At 41.0% G+C, this 17,923-nt stretch overlaps 1 protein-coding gene across 1 annotated transcript in view; it reads right to left on the reverse strand.

Moving 5' to 3' along the window:
* Nucleotides 1–17,923, reverse strand: part of GALNT9 (polypeptide N-acetylgalactosaminyltransferase 9) — a 433,263-nt gene that overhangs the window by 43,725 nt on the left and 371,615 nt on the right. The window contains exons 7-8 of the mRNA XM_073628324.1: nucleotides 4,353–4,538; nucleotides 350–487 (exon numbers count right to left, since the gene is read on the reverse strand). Of these exons, the coding sequence (XP_073484425.1) occupies nucleotides 350–487; nucleotides 4,353–4,538 (324 nt within the window). The remainder of the gene's footprint in view (nucleotides 1–349; nucleotides 488–4,352; nucleotides 4,539–17,923) is intronic.

Below are 17,923 nucleotides of genomic sequence, written 5' to 3' on the forward strand. Positions count from 1 at the left end.
TAATGGGTTTAACAGATATCTATGGCAAAATTTTTTTTGGTTTTGCCATACTGACTATGGCCTAATTTGTTGCTTGATTTAATGCTAACCTTATGTAAAGTGGATCAACACACAGGCAAGTCTATACTATCAAGAACCTAAAACTGTCCGCCAGCAAACTAATGTCTACATCTTTAGAAGGATTTAAACTAGTTTAGCCTACAAAATCAATATGTCCACTGTTTTTAGCTACAGGTCCAATTACCAATTCTGCTAAGGTATGTTGGCTTTATCTGTTTCAAACAACTATACATATGTCTCTATCATTAAGACTGAGCAACAGCAAAATCGGAATACAAGAGCCTCTTACCTCTCCATAAGTTATAGTGTTATTATATACCCTCATTTCAGGGTATACATTCTCCAAGTACCACTTAAAGCTACGACACTGCAGTTTCTCGCGAAGAGCTGTTCTTTCTGATACATCTCCAAAGTCCACTCCGGGATTCTGTTAAGAGATTGTAAGATCCGTTAACTTTTTAGTGAAAATGATTCACCTTCATAGCTTAAACATTCTCCATGACAACATTGCAAAGTATATTGCAGTAAACTGGTTCAGATTTTCAGTAACTGACAGGGAAATCATCAAATCAAAAAGAGCATGGTTAACATAATAACCATAAGATGCCATATTATATTTATGTGACCAAGTACAATAATTATGTTTTACTTCACTTCCTTTATTTCATTGACACAGATTGCTAGTTTAGGACTAAAACTATTTTTTCTCTTTTGAGATGGCATACAGTTTTGTGCAGTAATGATACAGTGCACAACAGCACACTACAAATACAGGTGGTGTTATAAAGTATTTGTTTGCCATTTATCAGTTTTAAAGTGGCCGTAAACCTCTGACATGAAATACAAAGCTTATCACTCTATAGTGTGTACCTGTCTCAATCCAGAGCACTAAGTGTTATTTCTGTCTGCTGTGCCTTGTTCCTCTGTTATCAGTATAAGCCAACTTTTTCTTACACAGAGAGATAAAAAGGTGACAGGGGAGGGCTCTCCAGCAGATAGCCTGTGATTGGCAGCCTCAGCTCTGTTCTTGTGTGCTGTGAGAAGAGAGGTGTGTCCCTTCCCACCAATCAGCTCTCTCTGAGCCCTTCATAGTGTAACTTTAGCTCCCCGCCCCCTGTGTTTTGAAATTTCAGACATGCTGTATTCATTTCTGCACTTTGAACAGATGTAGAGAAGAGAGTGCTGCAGATAAACAGGTACAACTTGCGTAGGAGCTAGGGTTGCCACATCATCCCTTTAAAACCAGGACACACATTAATTACACAGGTTCTGTGGCTGATTAAAGAGGTAATTAAACTCACTTGGTGTCTTATCTGCATTAAATCAGCCTCAGAACCTGTGTAATTAATATGTGTCCTGGATTAAAGAGATGATGTGGCAATCCTAATAGGAGGATTTGTTTCTTCACTATGTATCACCTGAGGCCAGTCACTTTACTGGGTATATGTAAGTATTTACAACCACTTTAAAGACTCCAAATCTTTAAGATACTTGTAATTCCAGAACAAGGATCTAACTTAAACAGACTGTCAATTCTAATTATGTCGAAATCTGCTGTCAGGAATGAAGTACAGGCACCCATATATGCCTGCACACATCTGCAGCAGCTTTCAGTACCCTTTGCACCACCCTAACGGTCAGTCAGTTGGGTTATTCTGATTGGGCAAAGTTCTGGCCCTTCTAGGTAGTGAAGCTATTTTGAATGCTGAAGCTTTGCTGATCAGAACAACCTGGCAATTGGTTGAACAAAAGATACTGAAAGCTGCTAACAGTTATTAGATGCGTATGTAGCTGCACTTCATACCTTTCAGCAGATTTCATTATTGTCAAAGCTGAATGCAAGGAAATCAGCTAAATATACAGCTGAAATACATAAATGGGAGCTATCTTTCTTGCTAAAGGATTTGTATTCCTGTCCATCCAGTCCAGTTATTTGCACAGCACCGTCTTACAGAAAGGCTAGTCTGGTGACCTGATTTCCCCTCTGCTGCAGCTAAGAAACACAGCCTCCCTGCCCCCAGTCTCTGACTACTGTGTGAAGGAGGGGCACCATACTGATGAGGTCATCGCTCTGCTCTCACTTCCTATTAGCATGTTCCTTGTCACCAAATGGGAAAGCAGAACACTCCAAGTGCTGCTTTATCCTCTCCCAGTCTAAATGTTGCTTTATAGGGCATTACAACAGGCTGACATAGGTCAAATACTTAGATATATACATATATATATATCTATATATAACTGCATTCATGGGTGCTTTTTTTAAATATCAACTCACTGATCTCTCCAAAAAGAGGACCTGTCACTTTTGCCGAATGCTATCAGGTAGAGGGACTTGTTACCCCCCCTTGTGATAGCAATAAAAAAAAGTGAAAAATAATTTTAAAAAAGTATTAACAAATACAAAAAATAAATAAAAATGATGTGAAGCACCCCTATTGCCCTGTGCATACCTACGTATGTATTCAAATGCATATCTAGGGTGTGCACATGTGTGTAAACAGAGATTACATAATACATTTTGGGAATCGCATGTCAGAGTGCGAGAGATCATACTAGGTACCACACTGGTGGTTACCTGTAAACTTGTGGCCTAAAAAAGACATTTAAAGTGTTATCTATTGATAACTTGTGGTACTGTCATTCTTCAACATTTCACAGACAGATGCAGTTTCCAGGCTTGACATATTCAGTACCTATTTACTTGATGCCACCACCATTGATCATCTTTTATTTTGTACAAATAAAAATTTGATTTATCGAATTGAAAAGATTGTTACAGTGCCTTGAAAAAGTATTCATATCCCTTGAAATTTTCCACATTTTTTCATGTTAAAAACAAAAAAAAATGTATTTTATTTGGATTTTATGTGATAGACCAACACAAAGTGGCACATAATTGTGAAGTGGAAGGAAAATGATAAATAGTTTTCAACGTTTTTTACAAATAAATATCTGAAAAGTGTGGCGTGCATTTGTATTCAGCCCCCTTTACTATGATACCCCTAACTAAAATAAAGTGGAACCAATTGCCTTCAGAAGTCACCTAATTGGTAAACAGGGATGAGCCGAACACCACCCGGTTCGGTTTGCACCAGAACATGCGAACAGACAAAAAATTTGTGCAAACATGTGAACACCATTAAAGACTATGGGACACGATCGTGAAAAATAAAAAGTGCTAATTTTAAAGGCTTATATGCAAGTTATTGCCATAAAAAAGTGTATGGGGACCTGGGTACTATGTATCAATGCAAAAAAAAGTTTTTAAAAACTACCATTTTTTCAGGAGCAGTGATTTTAATAATGCTTAAAGTGAAACAATAAAAATTAAATATTCCTTTAAATATCGTGCCTGGGCGGTCTCCTTAGTCTGCCTGTAAAGTAGCGCATTTTTCCCATGTTCATGCATGGCACACTTTTCAGATATTTATTTGTAAAAAATGCTGAAAACCATTTATCATTTTCCTTCCATGTCACAATTATGTGCCACTATGTGTTGATCTATCATATAAAATCCCAATAAAATACATTTACGTTTTTGGTTGTAACATAACAAAAAGTGGAAAGGGGTATGAATACTTTTTCAAGGCACTGTATGTGTTTGTTTACAAAAAAATGAATTTTATGGTATAATTTTCTGAAAATATAGATTTAATAACCAGTCGTGCAAAAATGCTGTTGCATAAAACATTGCAACTACTATTATGTATTCTACAGGGGTTTTGCTTGCAGAAAATATATAATGTTTTAGAGGATTTAAGTAATTTTCTAGCAGATTTTAACTTTTTTTTTAAAAAACTGTTCTGGTGGTGAAGTGGTTAAAGTAAAAATATCACAAGGCTAAGCAATTCCAAATAATATATGATAAAAAAAACGGATAAGCAGAGATTACTTAACAGAGAAGAACAAATGTCAAAATGATCAATAGATCCAGAGATACAGGAAGCTGAAATTATATAAAAACCTTGCCTCTTCATGTAAAAGTCATGCTCTATCTTACCCTTAGTCACCTTTCAATGATTGTAATGGGTGGCCTCACTGGACGAAAATAAGGATAGAGAGAGATAGGACAGCTCAGCATTTATAGAAATAGTTCATATCTACATACAACATATATACCTATATCTCTGGAACCACCAATCATATTTTTATAAAATGTTTCCTAAGGGTAAACTATGTTTTCATCATATGAATTACTTAGATTGTAACTGCTCTATTAGAGTATTTGATGACTTTCCTAAACACTTCAAAGGTAATAATTATAGGCAAAATCACGGATGAATGTTGCTTACCGTCATGGGTATGTTCCATGCCATGTAGACATGAGACTTAAATTCATCCATCCACACTTCAGCAGCTCGTAGGGCATTACGCTTTGCATAGTAGTCAATGTCATTGTTATAAGGCTTCTTTGTTCGTTCAATATGAGCAACTCTGGAGCAAGGTAGAACTTCCATACTGCCCCCGCACTGCCAGACCTGAATAATAGAATAAAAATATGTCTTTGCTGAACCCTATTCATAAACTTACATCATATTTCCAACATTAAATACTGTACATGCACAACTTTATATTCTCAAAAAATAAAAAACATTGCTTACTTTGAAATCCAACTTTATTTCATTATAACTGCATACTTCACAACTATTTGAGATGGTAAGAGAGACACCTATTAGCAAAACTATGTAAGAATAGGACAGACCCCCTGCCATACCCCCCTTAAATGAGAATTATACAAAAATGATTAGGTTAACCCACAAGTGCTTTTTTTTACCACTGTTATTCTTTTATACTGGCTTTTGAAATTTACAAATGCAGCAATTTAGAAATTAGATGAAAGGTTTAGCACTGTGAAATACTTTTTGAAAGCTAAATAGTGTATTTTATATCAATATATAAGAGTGCAGTGCTGAATCATGAAATATAAACAAATATCAAAAATCATTGAATAAAACAACATATAAAGTGCATAATTAAATGTCCATGAAATAAAATGCAAAAAAAAAGTCCATATTAAAAGTAAAATTCCACAAATGGATGTTGATTGCTGAACAACTAAAAATTTTGAAATCCTATAAAAAATTTCCAGACCCCCAACGAATCACCTCCCCCCCGATGGGTATAGGCTCACCTCTGGGAGTGTGACCCCCAACTAAGCAGAGTCAGACAATGCCTGTGAACCACCACAGGACTCAGTGAGATATCCAAAACAGCTGGCTCTTAAACCTCTCCCAAAATCTCCTCCTCAGGTTGTCAGCAGCAGAGTATATGCAGAGAAAAAGACTCCAATAGTGCTTGAATTGTTTAAAACAATTAACATGTGTTTATATTGCGAAATCTTGTATATAAAGTTTCCAGACCACCAACGAATCACCTCACTCGTGCTCCCCCCATGGGTATAGGCTCACCTCTGGGAGTGCAACCCCCAACTAAGCAGGGTCAGAAAAAGCCTGTGAGCCACCCCAGGACTCAGTAAGATATCCAACATAGCTGGCTCCTAAACGTCTCCCAAGATCTCCTCCTCAAGATGTCAGTGGCAGAGTATATGCAGAGAAAAAGACTCTAATAATGCTTGAGTTGTTTAAAACACTTAACATGCATTTATAGTGTGAAATCTTGTATATAAACTTTCCAGACCACCAATGAATCACCTCACTCGTGCTCCCCCCCCCCCCCCCCCAATGGGTATAGGCTCACCTCTCCTCACCTCCTAGTTTTGTTTTTTGGGTAGCTCGCAAGACTCTAAATGAGGGACAAATGAGGAGGAAAGAGGGAGGGACAGAGGGACTTTGTTCCAAATCAGGGACAGTCTCCTTGAAATATGGAACAGTTGGGAGCTATGTAACTATTCTCAGTAGTGCTGGAGCAAGGGTTGTGGTGTTTCCTAGCTTTCAGGCCTGGAAAAGGTAGGGAGGCCTTCATTGCAACCCCTTCCTCCTAAACCATGTACACTGGCCACTCTTCCTAACACCTCTTGCTTGGTATCATAGCTACCATACTTTGTAGGTATTATCCATCACCATAAAGACACATATGGTCCATATGTGAGACACCAAGATCTGAGACACTTTCCCACCAAGGTTGTGATCTTGTTAGAGTTCCATCTTTCAGTGTTTGTATCATTCTCCATAATAATATATGCAAAAGATAACTGGAGTGGACTACAAGTCAACTCTTGTAAAGTTGAGTTAAAAATCAGAGGTCTGATGGAAGGTGAAGCATAGATTTTTTTGGAATGGTGACATTCATTGTCCAATCATAATGAACAAATTCATTTCTCATATTTGTGTTACTTAAAGTAGAACTTTAGGCTCTACAATGAAAATGGACGGACAGGCAGGATTTTTAATGCATAAAAACATGCTTTGTCTCATTTGCATTAAAGTTACTTACATGCCTGTCTACAACTGTACAGTAACCTGCGCAAGCTACGGATCTCCTGTGCATGTGTGGGAGTGACATCATCTCGGTCCAGCCAGTAACAGCAGCCGGCGATCGAGACCCAGAAGCCTGCCACCTGAAGATGTCAATGGCGTTATGAGTTCTGGGAATGGCGCATTGCTGTGTTCAAGGTAAGTATAGTTACACTTTAAGCCAATATTAACCTGAATTCAAAACAATATATTAGTGGTTAGTAATGTGCCAATTTAAATCCCTACTCTATACAAAATGTTACATTTAGTTATAAGTAGTGCAGTAATGAGTTATAACGTCTGTCTCTGCTAGGTAAGTAGTACTTTTTGTTCTGTCTCAGTGACCAGACTCCTTATTGGATACACAGACAGCAGTAAAAAACAGTCAGAGGTTTTAATTCTTTTACACTTAGCGAAATATAGTGTTTTTATTGCTCTTTGTATCCTATTGATGAGGCTTTGCTGATTTCCTCTGCCACCCAGGAAGTGAGGAGAAGTGAGGAGAAATGTCCCCGATGGGAACCCTGAAAGAAATTATATCCTTCTTCACTCCAGCCAAAACAAAATATTTTTTAATTAGAGTTGAACTTCTTTAGAAGCCTCTAAATGAAAGCTAATCAGTATATTAATCATCTCATTTGCAAGCCTTTTGACAAAAAATATTCACATAAGTATGTTTGTATCACTCATCAACAAACCAGGGATTGAAGTATTATAGATTGGCCACATTGATTGCAAAAATTTGCAGATGATGTGACTTTGCTTGTGTGCTCGATAGCATATTGAAAGAACCACAGCTTTGATTTTTCAGACTTCACCAAAAAAGTATGGAGGAAGGAAGCAACGTCTGCGCTTTCTACCATCAGTTCAATAAACTGTAAGAAGAAATAGAGGAGCGGCATGTAAAGAATGTGCATTGGGGCTAAATTTGCATCTAGTCCTTGTAGTAATGCCCCAAGAGCAAATCACAAGTGAAGTTATCATCAAAAGAACATTCAGTATTTCCACCTACAGTCCCTGATTCTTCCTCTCTACTGGAGGCTGGAATATGCAGCAGAAATCTCCAGGTCTTTCCTGGAGCCAAGAGATTAACATATACATGTTAGATCAAAACATAAACATTAAAAGCAACACACAGCTTGGCTGCTGATAGATCGCCAGCAACAGAAAAAAAGAAATAGAAGAAAGTGGTGGAATGAGATGAAATGATGTGTAAAGGGAATATTTTGACAGCGAAACTGTTTCTAGGTAGACTGACCACTTAGTTGTTATGGACTCCTGCCAGTACTGATCTGAATACTAGAGCTCAAGCTAGTTTATTATTGAAGAAATATTGGTTACTGCAAAGCAATGCAGCATCAGTGGATTGTGGGCACAAACAGCCATATCATAAAATTAATTTTAAATTTATGAACCCTACCTTAATACATGTTCCAAGCCTGTACATATCTTGAAAACTCTTTGGGTACTTTTGGGCCAGGTACTTATACAAGTCATAAACAAAAATCTATCTGGAGTATTTTAAGCCCATCTCCCAGCATTTTATCCCTCCTTTTGACACTACAGGGCATGTATCAAAAAGAAATGTTACTGTACCTTACCCCAGAGCCCTGCAATCTTCATCTTTATGGTCAGTGACATCTTCTGTCTCTGGTAGAAAATTCTGATTCAGGCTGCCACAAGTAGGTTTTTGCAGTAGTGGTGGGTGCTCAGTAGGGCAGATCTGGTTTGGGAGAGGCACACACTGAATCAAACAATGCTGATATCAGGAGGAAGATACCAGTCACTCACCACACAGATAGAAGATAGTTTCCCATATTTCAGGGAATGGGCGGTGGAATCCTGTCATTCAACTGTTCCCATTCCCAGAATGCAATGCGTTGTGGGAGTGTAGTTATGTGAATGGCTGAGAGGGCAGAAGGAGGTGGGTGAGCAGTGCAACTTTTTTTTCTTTTCCATGTGCTTTATATTTGATTTGTTTGTTTTTGATCCACAGTTAGACTTTACTCCTGAAAAAGCTTGTTTGATAAAGCGAACATGTTGAGCTCGTTTTTTGCACCGTTTATTTTCTTTTGGGGTGATGCATAGTTTCCGTAGGATGAGGACTGAGCATTCAATGACTTCCTTTGATTAGTGGTAGAGGTACTTGGGAGATTTCAACCAATTTATTGTTTTGGCTTTTTTGTGATCTTCCATTTGAGTAGTGGCCGTGTGAGTAGAGGGGATTGATATATGGACTACCCCAACGGCTCTCCAACCCCACCATTTATTTACATACTCCTCCTCTGTAATATCTCTGTGGGATTGGCCAATGAGTGGTGAAGTTGTTACAATACTGCCATACTAATTTATTAGCCCATTTTGGTATTGGTATAGAACTGCAGTGTGGTGTCATTCTTTTAAATATATAATTCAAAGCCAAGAGGCACTTGCAACTCTATTCTGGTGGACTAATCTTGTTATTTGAGAGATTTTTAATAACATATTGCCTTTTGTGATGTTTTTTTGGCTGAACCTATACCTCCAAGGCACCACACATTTTTTTTAACATCAAAGATAGTGATATGTATCTTAACCCCTAGCTCTCCGGAAGGTTATAAGAGTTCATGTTCCCCATCCTAATAGTATCAAAATAACAAAAACACACTAAAATCCCATTATTCGCTGAAATCCTAATAAATGTGAGGTCTTGTGTTCTCCCAGTGACTTTTGGTGCATAGGAATACGAGCCCTAATTTCTTGTACTAAGTAAAGTGGAACTAGATCTAGTTTGTAGAAGACTGCGAGCAGGCAGCTCTTTATCACAGAAAAGACATAGTGTGTCTCTTCTGCAATACCACAAACTTACCTCCCTTCTTGCAGTCTTTTATTCAATGTACGTGGAGCTGCGCCTGAGCAGCTTAGCGTGCATTTCCGGCATGCTCTGGCTGTGCTGGAATGACTGACTTCTGTGAATACCCCCACTGCTGGCCAATCAAGAGGTTGAAAATTCAGTACCCAGATGTATCCCAGGAGAAGAGGACAGCGGCTGGCGTGGGATGTAACTTTGCATCACTGTTAGGTGGAAATGACTATTTTAGCTTAATTTAGCTTCACTTTAACCCTAACAGCTCCAGAAGACAGCCACTCAGGACAGTATTTGGCGACTCAGCAGATGCACAGCAGAGCAATTTTTTTTAGCAGAAGCAGCAGCCTGCAGGTAATGGGATACACACCATTTCATATAACTAAAGTGTATGGTGCTGATAAAAAATAAATTCCTGACCTTCAGCTTTAAAGGACCTCTTCTTTTGAAAATGCTAATTGACTGGTCTGTAGATAAAGAGTTCTTACGTCATTCTTATTCATAGTCTGCATCAGTTCCTCAAAACAAGGATCAGCTTAACTGTATGCATGGTACCTAAGCATTTCAGAGGCAGATCAGCATTGACAGCATCATTATTTCTCCAAGGTTGTCTTTTAAGAGGTATTACTGTACTGTTACATGAATGCAACCATAGCAAATAAAATATCACAATGGTGGGATTCCAGTAAACCTAAGTTAGTGATGTTACTGCATTTTTTTAGTGCTGTAGCTGTAGTTTTGAAACACAGCTAATGCTTTTTCGGATTGTTTTCTTAAAGTTGCCCCACAGCAAACACAAAGCTCATCTTCTACTGTGCTGCCATTTAATAAAGGCTGATACTCTTTAGACTACTGATTAAAGCTGTCCTAGTTTGTGGGACCTAATATATAATTTTCTAAAAATGTGTTCTTTCAACAAACCTTGCTAAAATGAAATTATTTAAAATGATGAGCAGAACATATCCAGGGTTATTTACTAAAGGCAAATCCACTTTGCACTACAAGTGCACTTGGAAGTGGAATCACTGTAGATCTGAGGGGGACATGCAAGGAAAATAAAAAAACAGCATTTTTGCTTGCATATGTATGGATGATAAAATCAGCAGAGCTCCCCCTAATTTTGGATCTACGCGTCAGATTTAAAGTGACTGCACTTCCAAGTGCACTTATAATGCAAAGTGGATTTGCCTTTCGTAAATAACCCCCATAGTATCTAACCATATGGTAAAGCAAGTGGCCTAGATATGAAGGTGAGATCAGCAATGCACTAAAAAGTGAAATGGCAGCAATCAAGGTGTCAGAAACCATGAACCAGACCGAGACAGAAGTACAGTAAAATCACACTTGTTTATTAATAAAAATAAAAAGGTAAATAGAGTAAATGTAGTCAAAGCATAGCCAGAGTCCAGTAACCGGATCGGGTAGTCAGCCAAGCCAGAGTTCAGTAACCAGATCGGGTAATCAGCCAAGCCAGAGTTCAGTAACCAGATCGGGTAATCAGCCAGGCCAGAAGTCAGGGATCCAATAAGAGGAACAGCAAGCAGGATAAGGAGCCAGAAGGGATGTCAGCAAGGCCAGTCTTTAAACAGGAACGCAGGAGATGGTTTCTTGTGATGTGACCAAGGCGAAGGCAGGAATGAAGTGAGCTGGAGATCTTTAAGTAGGCAGGACTGTCGAGCAGATCCACAACAGCTGGTTAACTGTGGAGAGAGATGAGAGCTGGAAATTAGTCGACAGCTGAGCGGCCAGCTCAGAGAAGGAAGGGCTGAGCCAGCCCTGACAGTACCCTCCTCCTAAATGACCCCTCCCCCTCAGAGGACCACCGGGCTTGCGGGTAAAATGTCTATGGAAATCACGGAGGAGGGCAGGAGCATGTACGTCCGAGGATGAGACCCAGGAGCGTTCCTCAGGACCATACCCCTTCCAATGCACCAGGTACTGTATGTGCCCACGGAACCAACGGGAATCAACAATGGATTGTACCTCATACTCCTCATGGTTCTCAACCTGTATAGAGTGAGGATGTGGCACCGAGGTGGTAAAGCGGTTGCAGACCAACAGTTTCAATAAGGAGACATGAAACACATTAGAGATGCGCATACTAGGAGGAAGGTCCAACGCGTAAGCCACTGGGTTAATCCTGCGAAGGATAGGGAAAGGCCCAATAAACTGAGGTGCGAACTTCAGTGAGGGAACACGAAGTCGGAGGTTGTGAGATGACAGCCAGACCCTGTCCCCAACCTGGTAGGAAGGCTCAGGCAGGCGTCTGCGGTCAGCATGGAGTCTGTACCTATCATTAGCATGACGCAAAGCCTCCTGGACTTGTGCCCAAGTGGAACGAAGATCGCGGAGATGCTCCTCTAGCGCAGGAATACTCTGCAGAACAAACGAGTCAGGCAACATGGAAGGTTGGAAACCATAATTCGCCATAAACGGAGACAATCGGGAAGCAGAATTCAAGGAACTGTTGTGAGCAAACTCTGCCCATGGTAATAGGTCTGACCAGTTGTTGTGATGGTCAGAAATATAGCAACATAGGAATTGCTCCAAGGACTGATTGGCTTGTTCTGCAGCCCCATTAGACTGCAGGTGATACGCAGAGGAGAAAACAAGCTGTATTCCCAACTGTGCACAAAAGGCTCGCCAGAACTGGGACACAAACTGACTACCCCTGTCCGAGACAATCACCTTGAGTAGCCCATGTAAGCGAAAGATCTCCCGAGCAAAAATGGAAGCCAGTTCCTTAGAAGTGGGCAACTTCTTAAGTGGAATACAATGACACATCTTTGAGAACCGGTCAACCACCATAAGGATAACTGTGTTGCCTTGGAACAACTGAAATCCATAGACAGGTGGGTCCAGGGCCTCTCTCCATTGGGTATGGGTTGTAGGAGGCCCACTGGAAGGAGTTGTGGAGTCTTACTCTGAGCACACATGGAACAGGCAGCTACGAAGGCAGTTATATCAGCACGTAGACTAGGCCACCAGAATTGTTTAGAAATGGCCCAAACGTGTTCATTCTTTCCAGGGTGGCCAGCTGCCTTGGGAGAATGGTAAGTCTGGAGCATGGCAGTACGGAGACACTCTGGGACAAAGCAGCGGTCACAAGGTTTCTCAGGAGGAGCATCGACCTGAGCAGCAAGGATTTTGTCACCCCAAGGAGAAGTAAGACTTGTGCGAACCATGGCCAGAATACGATTAGGAGGAATCATAGGAACCAGAACTGACTCCAACTTGGAAGTGGAGGAAAATTGTCATGACAAGGCGTCAGCCCTTACATTCTTAGTACCGGGTAAGAATGAGACAATGTAATTGAAACTTGACAAGAAAAGAGCCCATCGTGCCCTTCTGGGAGAGAGGCGTTTAGCCTCTCCTTATTGAAACCTCAGACAAGAATGTGAGATTCTTATGGTCAGTAAGAATGAGAACCGGCACAGTGGTACCTTCGAGGAGATGTCTCCATTCTTTCAGGGCTAAAATGATTGCCAACAGCTCTCTGTCACCAATCTTGTAATTGCACTCGGCAGGTGACAATTTCTTGGAAAAGTATCCACAAGGATGCATAGCACTCTCAGAGGTAGGACGCTGAGACAGAAGGGCGCCAACACCTCGTCTCAGAAGCATCAACCTCAAGGATAAAAGGTAATGTAGGATCAGAATGTGCCAACACAGGAGCAGAAACAAAGGCAGCCTTGAGACTTTCAAAGGCCTTAATGGACTCCGGAGAGCAACTCTGTGGGTTACCGTTCTTTCTGGTCATATCGGTCAGGGGCTTGACCAGAGACGAGAAGTTACGAATAAACTTCCCATAATCATTGGCAAAACCCAGGAAACGCTGCAGGGGACGTAACCCCGTGGGTCAAGGCCACTGTAGGACTGCCGAAAGTTTCTCTGGGTCCATCGAAAAACCAGCAGTGGAAATGACAAGCCCGGGAATTTAACCTGTTCCCGATGGAACTCACACTTCAGTTTACAATAGAGATTGTTCTCTCTTAATTTCTGAAGCACACGACAGACATCTGTGTGGTGGCTCTCCAGGGACTTGGAAAAATATGAGGATATCATCGAGATAAACCACCACACATAACTGCAACAAATCTCGGAGGACATCGTTAATAAACTCCCGGAAAACTGCTGGGGTGTTACAAAGGCCAAAAGGCATTACGAGATACTCATAATGGCCTGTTCTGGTATTAAACGCAGTTTACCACTCGTCGCCCTCCTTAATCCTTACGAGACTGTAAGCCCCTCTCGGATCAAGCTTAGTGAAAACCGTTGCTCCCTTGAGATGGTCAAATAACTCTGTAATCAACAGGATCGGGTAGGCATTCTTAATCGTGAAACGATTGAGACCCCTATAATCAATACAAGCTCTCAGTTCACCGCTCCTCTTCTTCACAAAGAAGTAACCAGTACCAGCAGGAGATGAGGATTTGTGGATGAAACCCTGAGAAAGTGCGTCTGCAACATACTCCTCAATGGCTTTATCCTCCAAGACCAACAAAAGGTAAACCCGTCCACGAGGGGGAGTGGCACCAGGTTGAAGGTCAGTTGCGCAATCATACGGCCGGTGTGGAGGCAAACTACCGGCTTGACCCTTGTCAAAGACATCGCTAAAATCACGGTACTCCTCTGGCAGGGAGGAGAGTGAAGAGGTACACAAGACCTTGGCTACCTTCCGGAAGCATGTTTCATTGCATTGTGGTGACCAGGAGATAACCTCAGCACGGAGCCAATCAAAAGAGGTGTTGTGCCTCTGTAACCAAGGATAACCAATAACCAGCGGAAACTTAGGAGAGGGAATCACTTGGAATTGGATTATCTCATGGTGAAGAGCCCCTACGGCCATGGACAATGGAGCAGTCTTGTGAGTCATATGGCCAGGCTGTAGAGGTCTCCTGTCAAAAGCCTCAATGGCAAGTGGAGTGTCACGCAGCTGCAGTGGAATCAAGTGCTTTGATACAAAGGCAGCATCAATGAACAGGCCTGCAGCCCCAGAGTCGATTACAGCCTGTATCTCGATATACGACTTAGCCCAAGAAAGGGTAATTGAAACCAGGGGCTTATCCTTCTGGATAACTGGGGACGACACAACACCACCTAAGGTCTGTCCATGACAGGACCTCAAGGTTCGGGTGTTCCCAGGACGGGTAGGACAAGACTTCAAAAAGTGACCTGCCTGGCCTCCTCCTAAAGGCTCTCTCATCCACAGAAAGACACGTGAAGCCCAAGTGCATGGGTTCATCTTCACTGACTCAGTACCAGGAGGCATGGGAGGTGAGGAAGGGACGGGTGGGACTTCAAAGCTCGGAGGCAAACGGACAGGAGGCTTCCGCATGTGCTTCTTTAAAGAAAGTCTTTCTCTGAGTCTGGAGAAAGTCTGGCAAACGAGATCAAGCTCTCCAGCTCAGTGGGTATATCTCAGGCTGCTATCTCATCCTTGATGGAATCTGAGAGACCATGAGAAAAAGCAACCACGAGGGCCTCATTGTTCCAAGCAACCTCTGCTGCCAGAGTACAGAACTCAATGGCGTAATCGGCAACAGTTCTTGTACTCTGTTTGATGGACATGAGGCACTTGGCAGCAGAAGCGGAGTGTGCGGGAGTGTCAAATACCCTTTTAAAGGAGACCACAAACTCAGGGTAACTCAAGACAACAGGTTTTTGCGTCTCCCATAGAGGGTTAGCCCAGGACATGGCTCTCTCAGAAAGCAAAGATATCACGAGCCCTACTTTGCTTCTGATACAAGAAAATACAAAACACTGTGCTCTAATAAAAAAACAAAAATAAATGAGAAACAGCCGCCGCATACATTGTGACTAACAATGAAATACAAATATAAAGGAAAATGCAGCGCTCAAAAAAAGTGTGAGGTGTTAGTGTAACCAAAACATAAATGATGCAGCTAGTGGTGGAACAAAAGTTCAAAATCCAAACACATAGTATGCAAAAAATGTGTAATAAGTCCACACTGTAAAAAGAAATCAATCCAAATTAAAGTGTTGGGAAAGACCTGCACAGGCAGGTGTGGGTGATGTGAATCCGCAGGTGGAACAACAAAGTCAGTGATGAACAATGTGAATCCGTGACTGAAGAACAACATCAAAGGTGTAAAACATCAATTCCTCTACTCATTGATGTTTTACACCTTTGATGTTGTTCTTCAGTCACGGATTCACATTGTTCATCACTGACTTTGTTGTTCCACCTGCGGATTCACATCACCCACACCTGCCTGTGCAGGTCTTTCCCAACACTTTAATTTGGATTGATTTCTTTTTACAGTGTGGACTTATTACACATTTTTTGCATACTATGTGTTTGGATTTTGAACTTTTGTTCCACCATTAGGTGCATCATTTATGTTTTGGTTACACTAACACCTCACACTTTTTTTGAACGCTGCATTTTCCTTTATATTTCTACTTTGCTTCTGTCCATGGGAAATGTCTGGGGCAGCATCTCAAAGTATATCTCAACTTGGTTGAGAAACCCTCTGCATTGAACTGGATCGCCCCCAAATGGGGAAGCGGGGTGGAGCCAGACATACCTCTTATAGAGGTAATACTCAAGGCGGGTGCCTGCACAGAGACTGGCACAGCAGCAGGGACGGCCTGCAACTCATGTTGTACTGGAGTAGCCACAGTGGGGGATTCCAGGTGAGCCGTGTGACTCAGGAGCATTTGTAACGCCACGGCAAACATCCATGCGGTGATCTTGCTCATCCATCTGGAAAAAATATTACCAACAAGTGGATTGACTGTATCTTCTGAATTCATGGCCTTCGCCTATTGTCAGAAACCATGAACCAGACCGAGACAGAAGTACAGTAAAATCACACTTGTTTATTAATAAAAATAAAAAGGTAAATAGAGTAAGCGTAGTCAAAGCATAGCCAGAGTCCAGTAACCGGATCGGGTAGTCAGCCAAGCCAGAGTTCAGTAACCAGATCGGGTAATCAGCCAAGCCAGAGTTCAGTAACCAGATCGGGTAATCAGCCAGGCCAGAAGTCAGGGATCCAAGTAGAGGAACAGCAAGCAGGATAAGGAGCCAGAAGGGATGTCAGCAAAGCCAGTCTTTAAACAGGAATGCAGGAGATGGTTTCTTGTGATGTGACCAAGGTGAAGGCAGGAATGAAGTGAGCTGGAGATCTTTAAATAGGTGGGACTGACGAGCAGATCCACAACAGCTGGTTAACTGTGGAGAGAGATGAGAGCTTGCAATTAGCCGACAGCTGAGCGGCCAGGTGAGAGAAGGAAGGGCTGAGCCAGCCCTGACACAAGGTTATAGAGGAAATCTGACCCCACAGCTAAATTGTGTTCAGCCACGCGAAGACTTAAAAGCATTGCTACTGGAAAGTGCTGTGCCATTTTCAAACAATGGGTTGATTTACTAAAGGCAAATAAACTGTATACTCTGCAAGGCAATTTGCTACAGAGGTTAGTAATTGAGGGGAAGCTCTGCTGACTTCCATCATCCAATCATGTGCAAGCAAAAATCAATTTTTTTCCTTGCATGTGTGGTTATTGTTTGCACAGTGAAACTTTACCTCATTTACTAGGCTCTGGAACATCTGAACTTGCAAAGTGCACTGTTTTTGTCTTTAGTAAACCAACCCCAATGTCTAACAATGAAGAATACTAATTGTCTCCAGATTAACTTAGTACCCCCCATGTAAAATGTATACAGTAAAGAATATATTGGTATAAGATCCACATTCTTAAATGCTTTCAGCATATGCCTTTTTTAGAAACGTTTTGCAATTTGGAGCAATACAAATGAAATTTGCCTTATAATGTATTTAAGACTAAAGTTTAGGTATGTAAATGTTTACATAGTTACAATGGTCCAGCTTAGACCAATGTAAGTATGTATGTGCCATACCTGTGGGATCCCCATCGAAGATGGAAATCACTGTAATAGTTATCACTGCTACAGTAATCTCCACCAGCTTCTGATGAAACCTTTATTTCTCTACATCACCCTCATTGCAGTACAATTCTCGAATACCAATAATAGCAAGGTCACTTGCTATCATTGGTATCCTATGGTATCCTATATCCTATGCTAGATCTGTAAAAGAAAATGTGGAATGAGCAAAGTCAATTTTATCAAATTACATGCACCCTCAGTGTACTGTTTACACTGGTAAATATAACCTCTTGTTTATTTTATGCCCTTAGTATTACTTTAGATTCTTTAGGAAATGGGTGTCCAGAAGCCATTCTCCTAAATATTTATCTAATTTACTGGTGCAAAATAAGAGTACAGTATTGATCACACAATGTTACGGGGCTGTTGCCCTTTGTCAAGCATGTAATATTGTGAAACCTTTGTAAAAGTGAAAGAAATTATTTAATTTCTTTCTTGATTAATGCGTTTTGGCTATTTAAAATTGGAAAAGTGGAAGTAAAAAATTTTCCAAAGCCCTTCACCTCACCACCACATTGCAATAAATACAAAACTTACATATGCTGCTAGATTCATCATTGTCTCCCTTAGTAGTAATGGGGTTGATTTACTAAAACTGGAGAGTGCAAAATCTGGTGCAGCTCTGCATAGAAACCGATCAGTTTCCAGTTTTTTCTTTTAATACTTTATTTT

Source organism: Aquarana catesbeiana, linkage group LG01 (genome assembly GCF_042186555.1).
Source record: "Aquarana catesbeiana isolate 2022-GZ linkage group LG01, ASM4218655v1, whole genome shotgun sequence".
In the NCBI taxonomy this organism is placed as follows: Eukaryota; Metazoa; Chordata; class Amphibia; order Anura; family Ranidae; genus Aquarana; species Aquarana catesbeiana.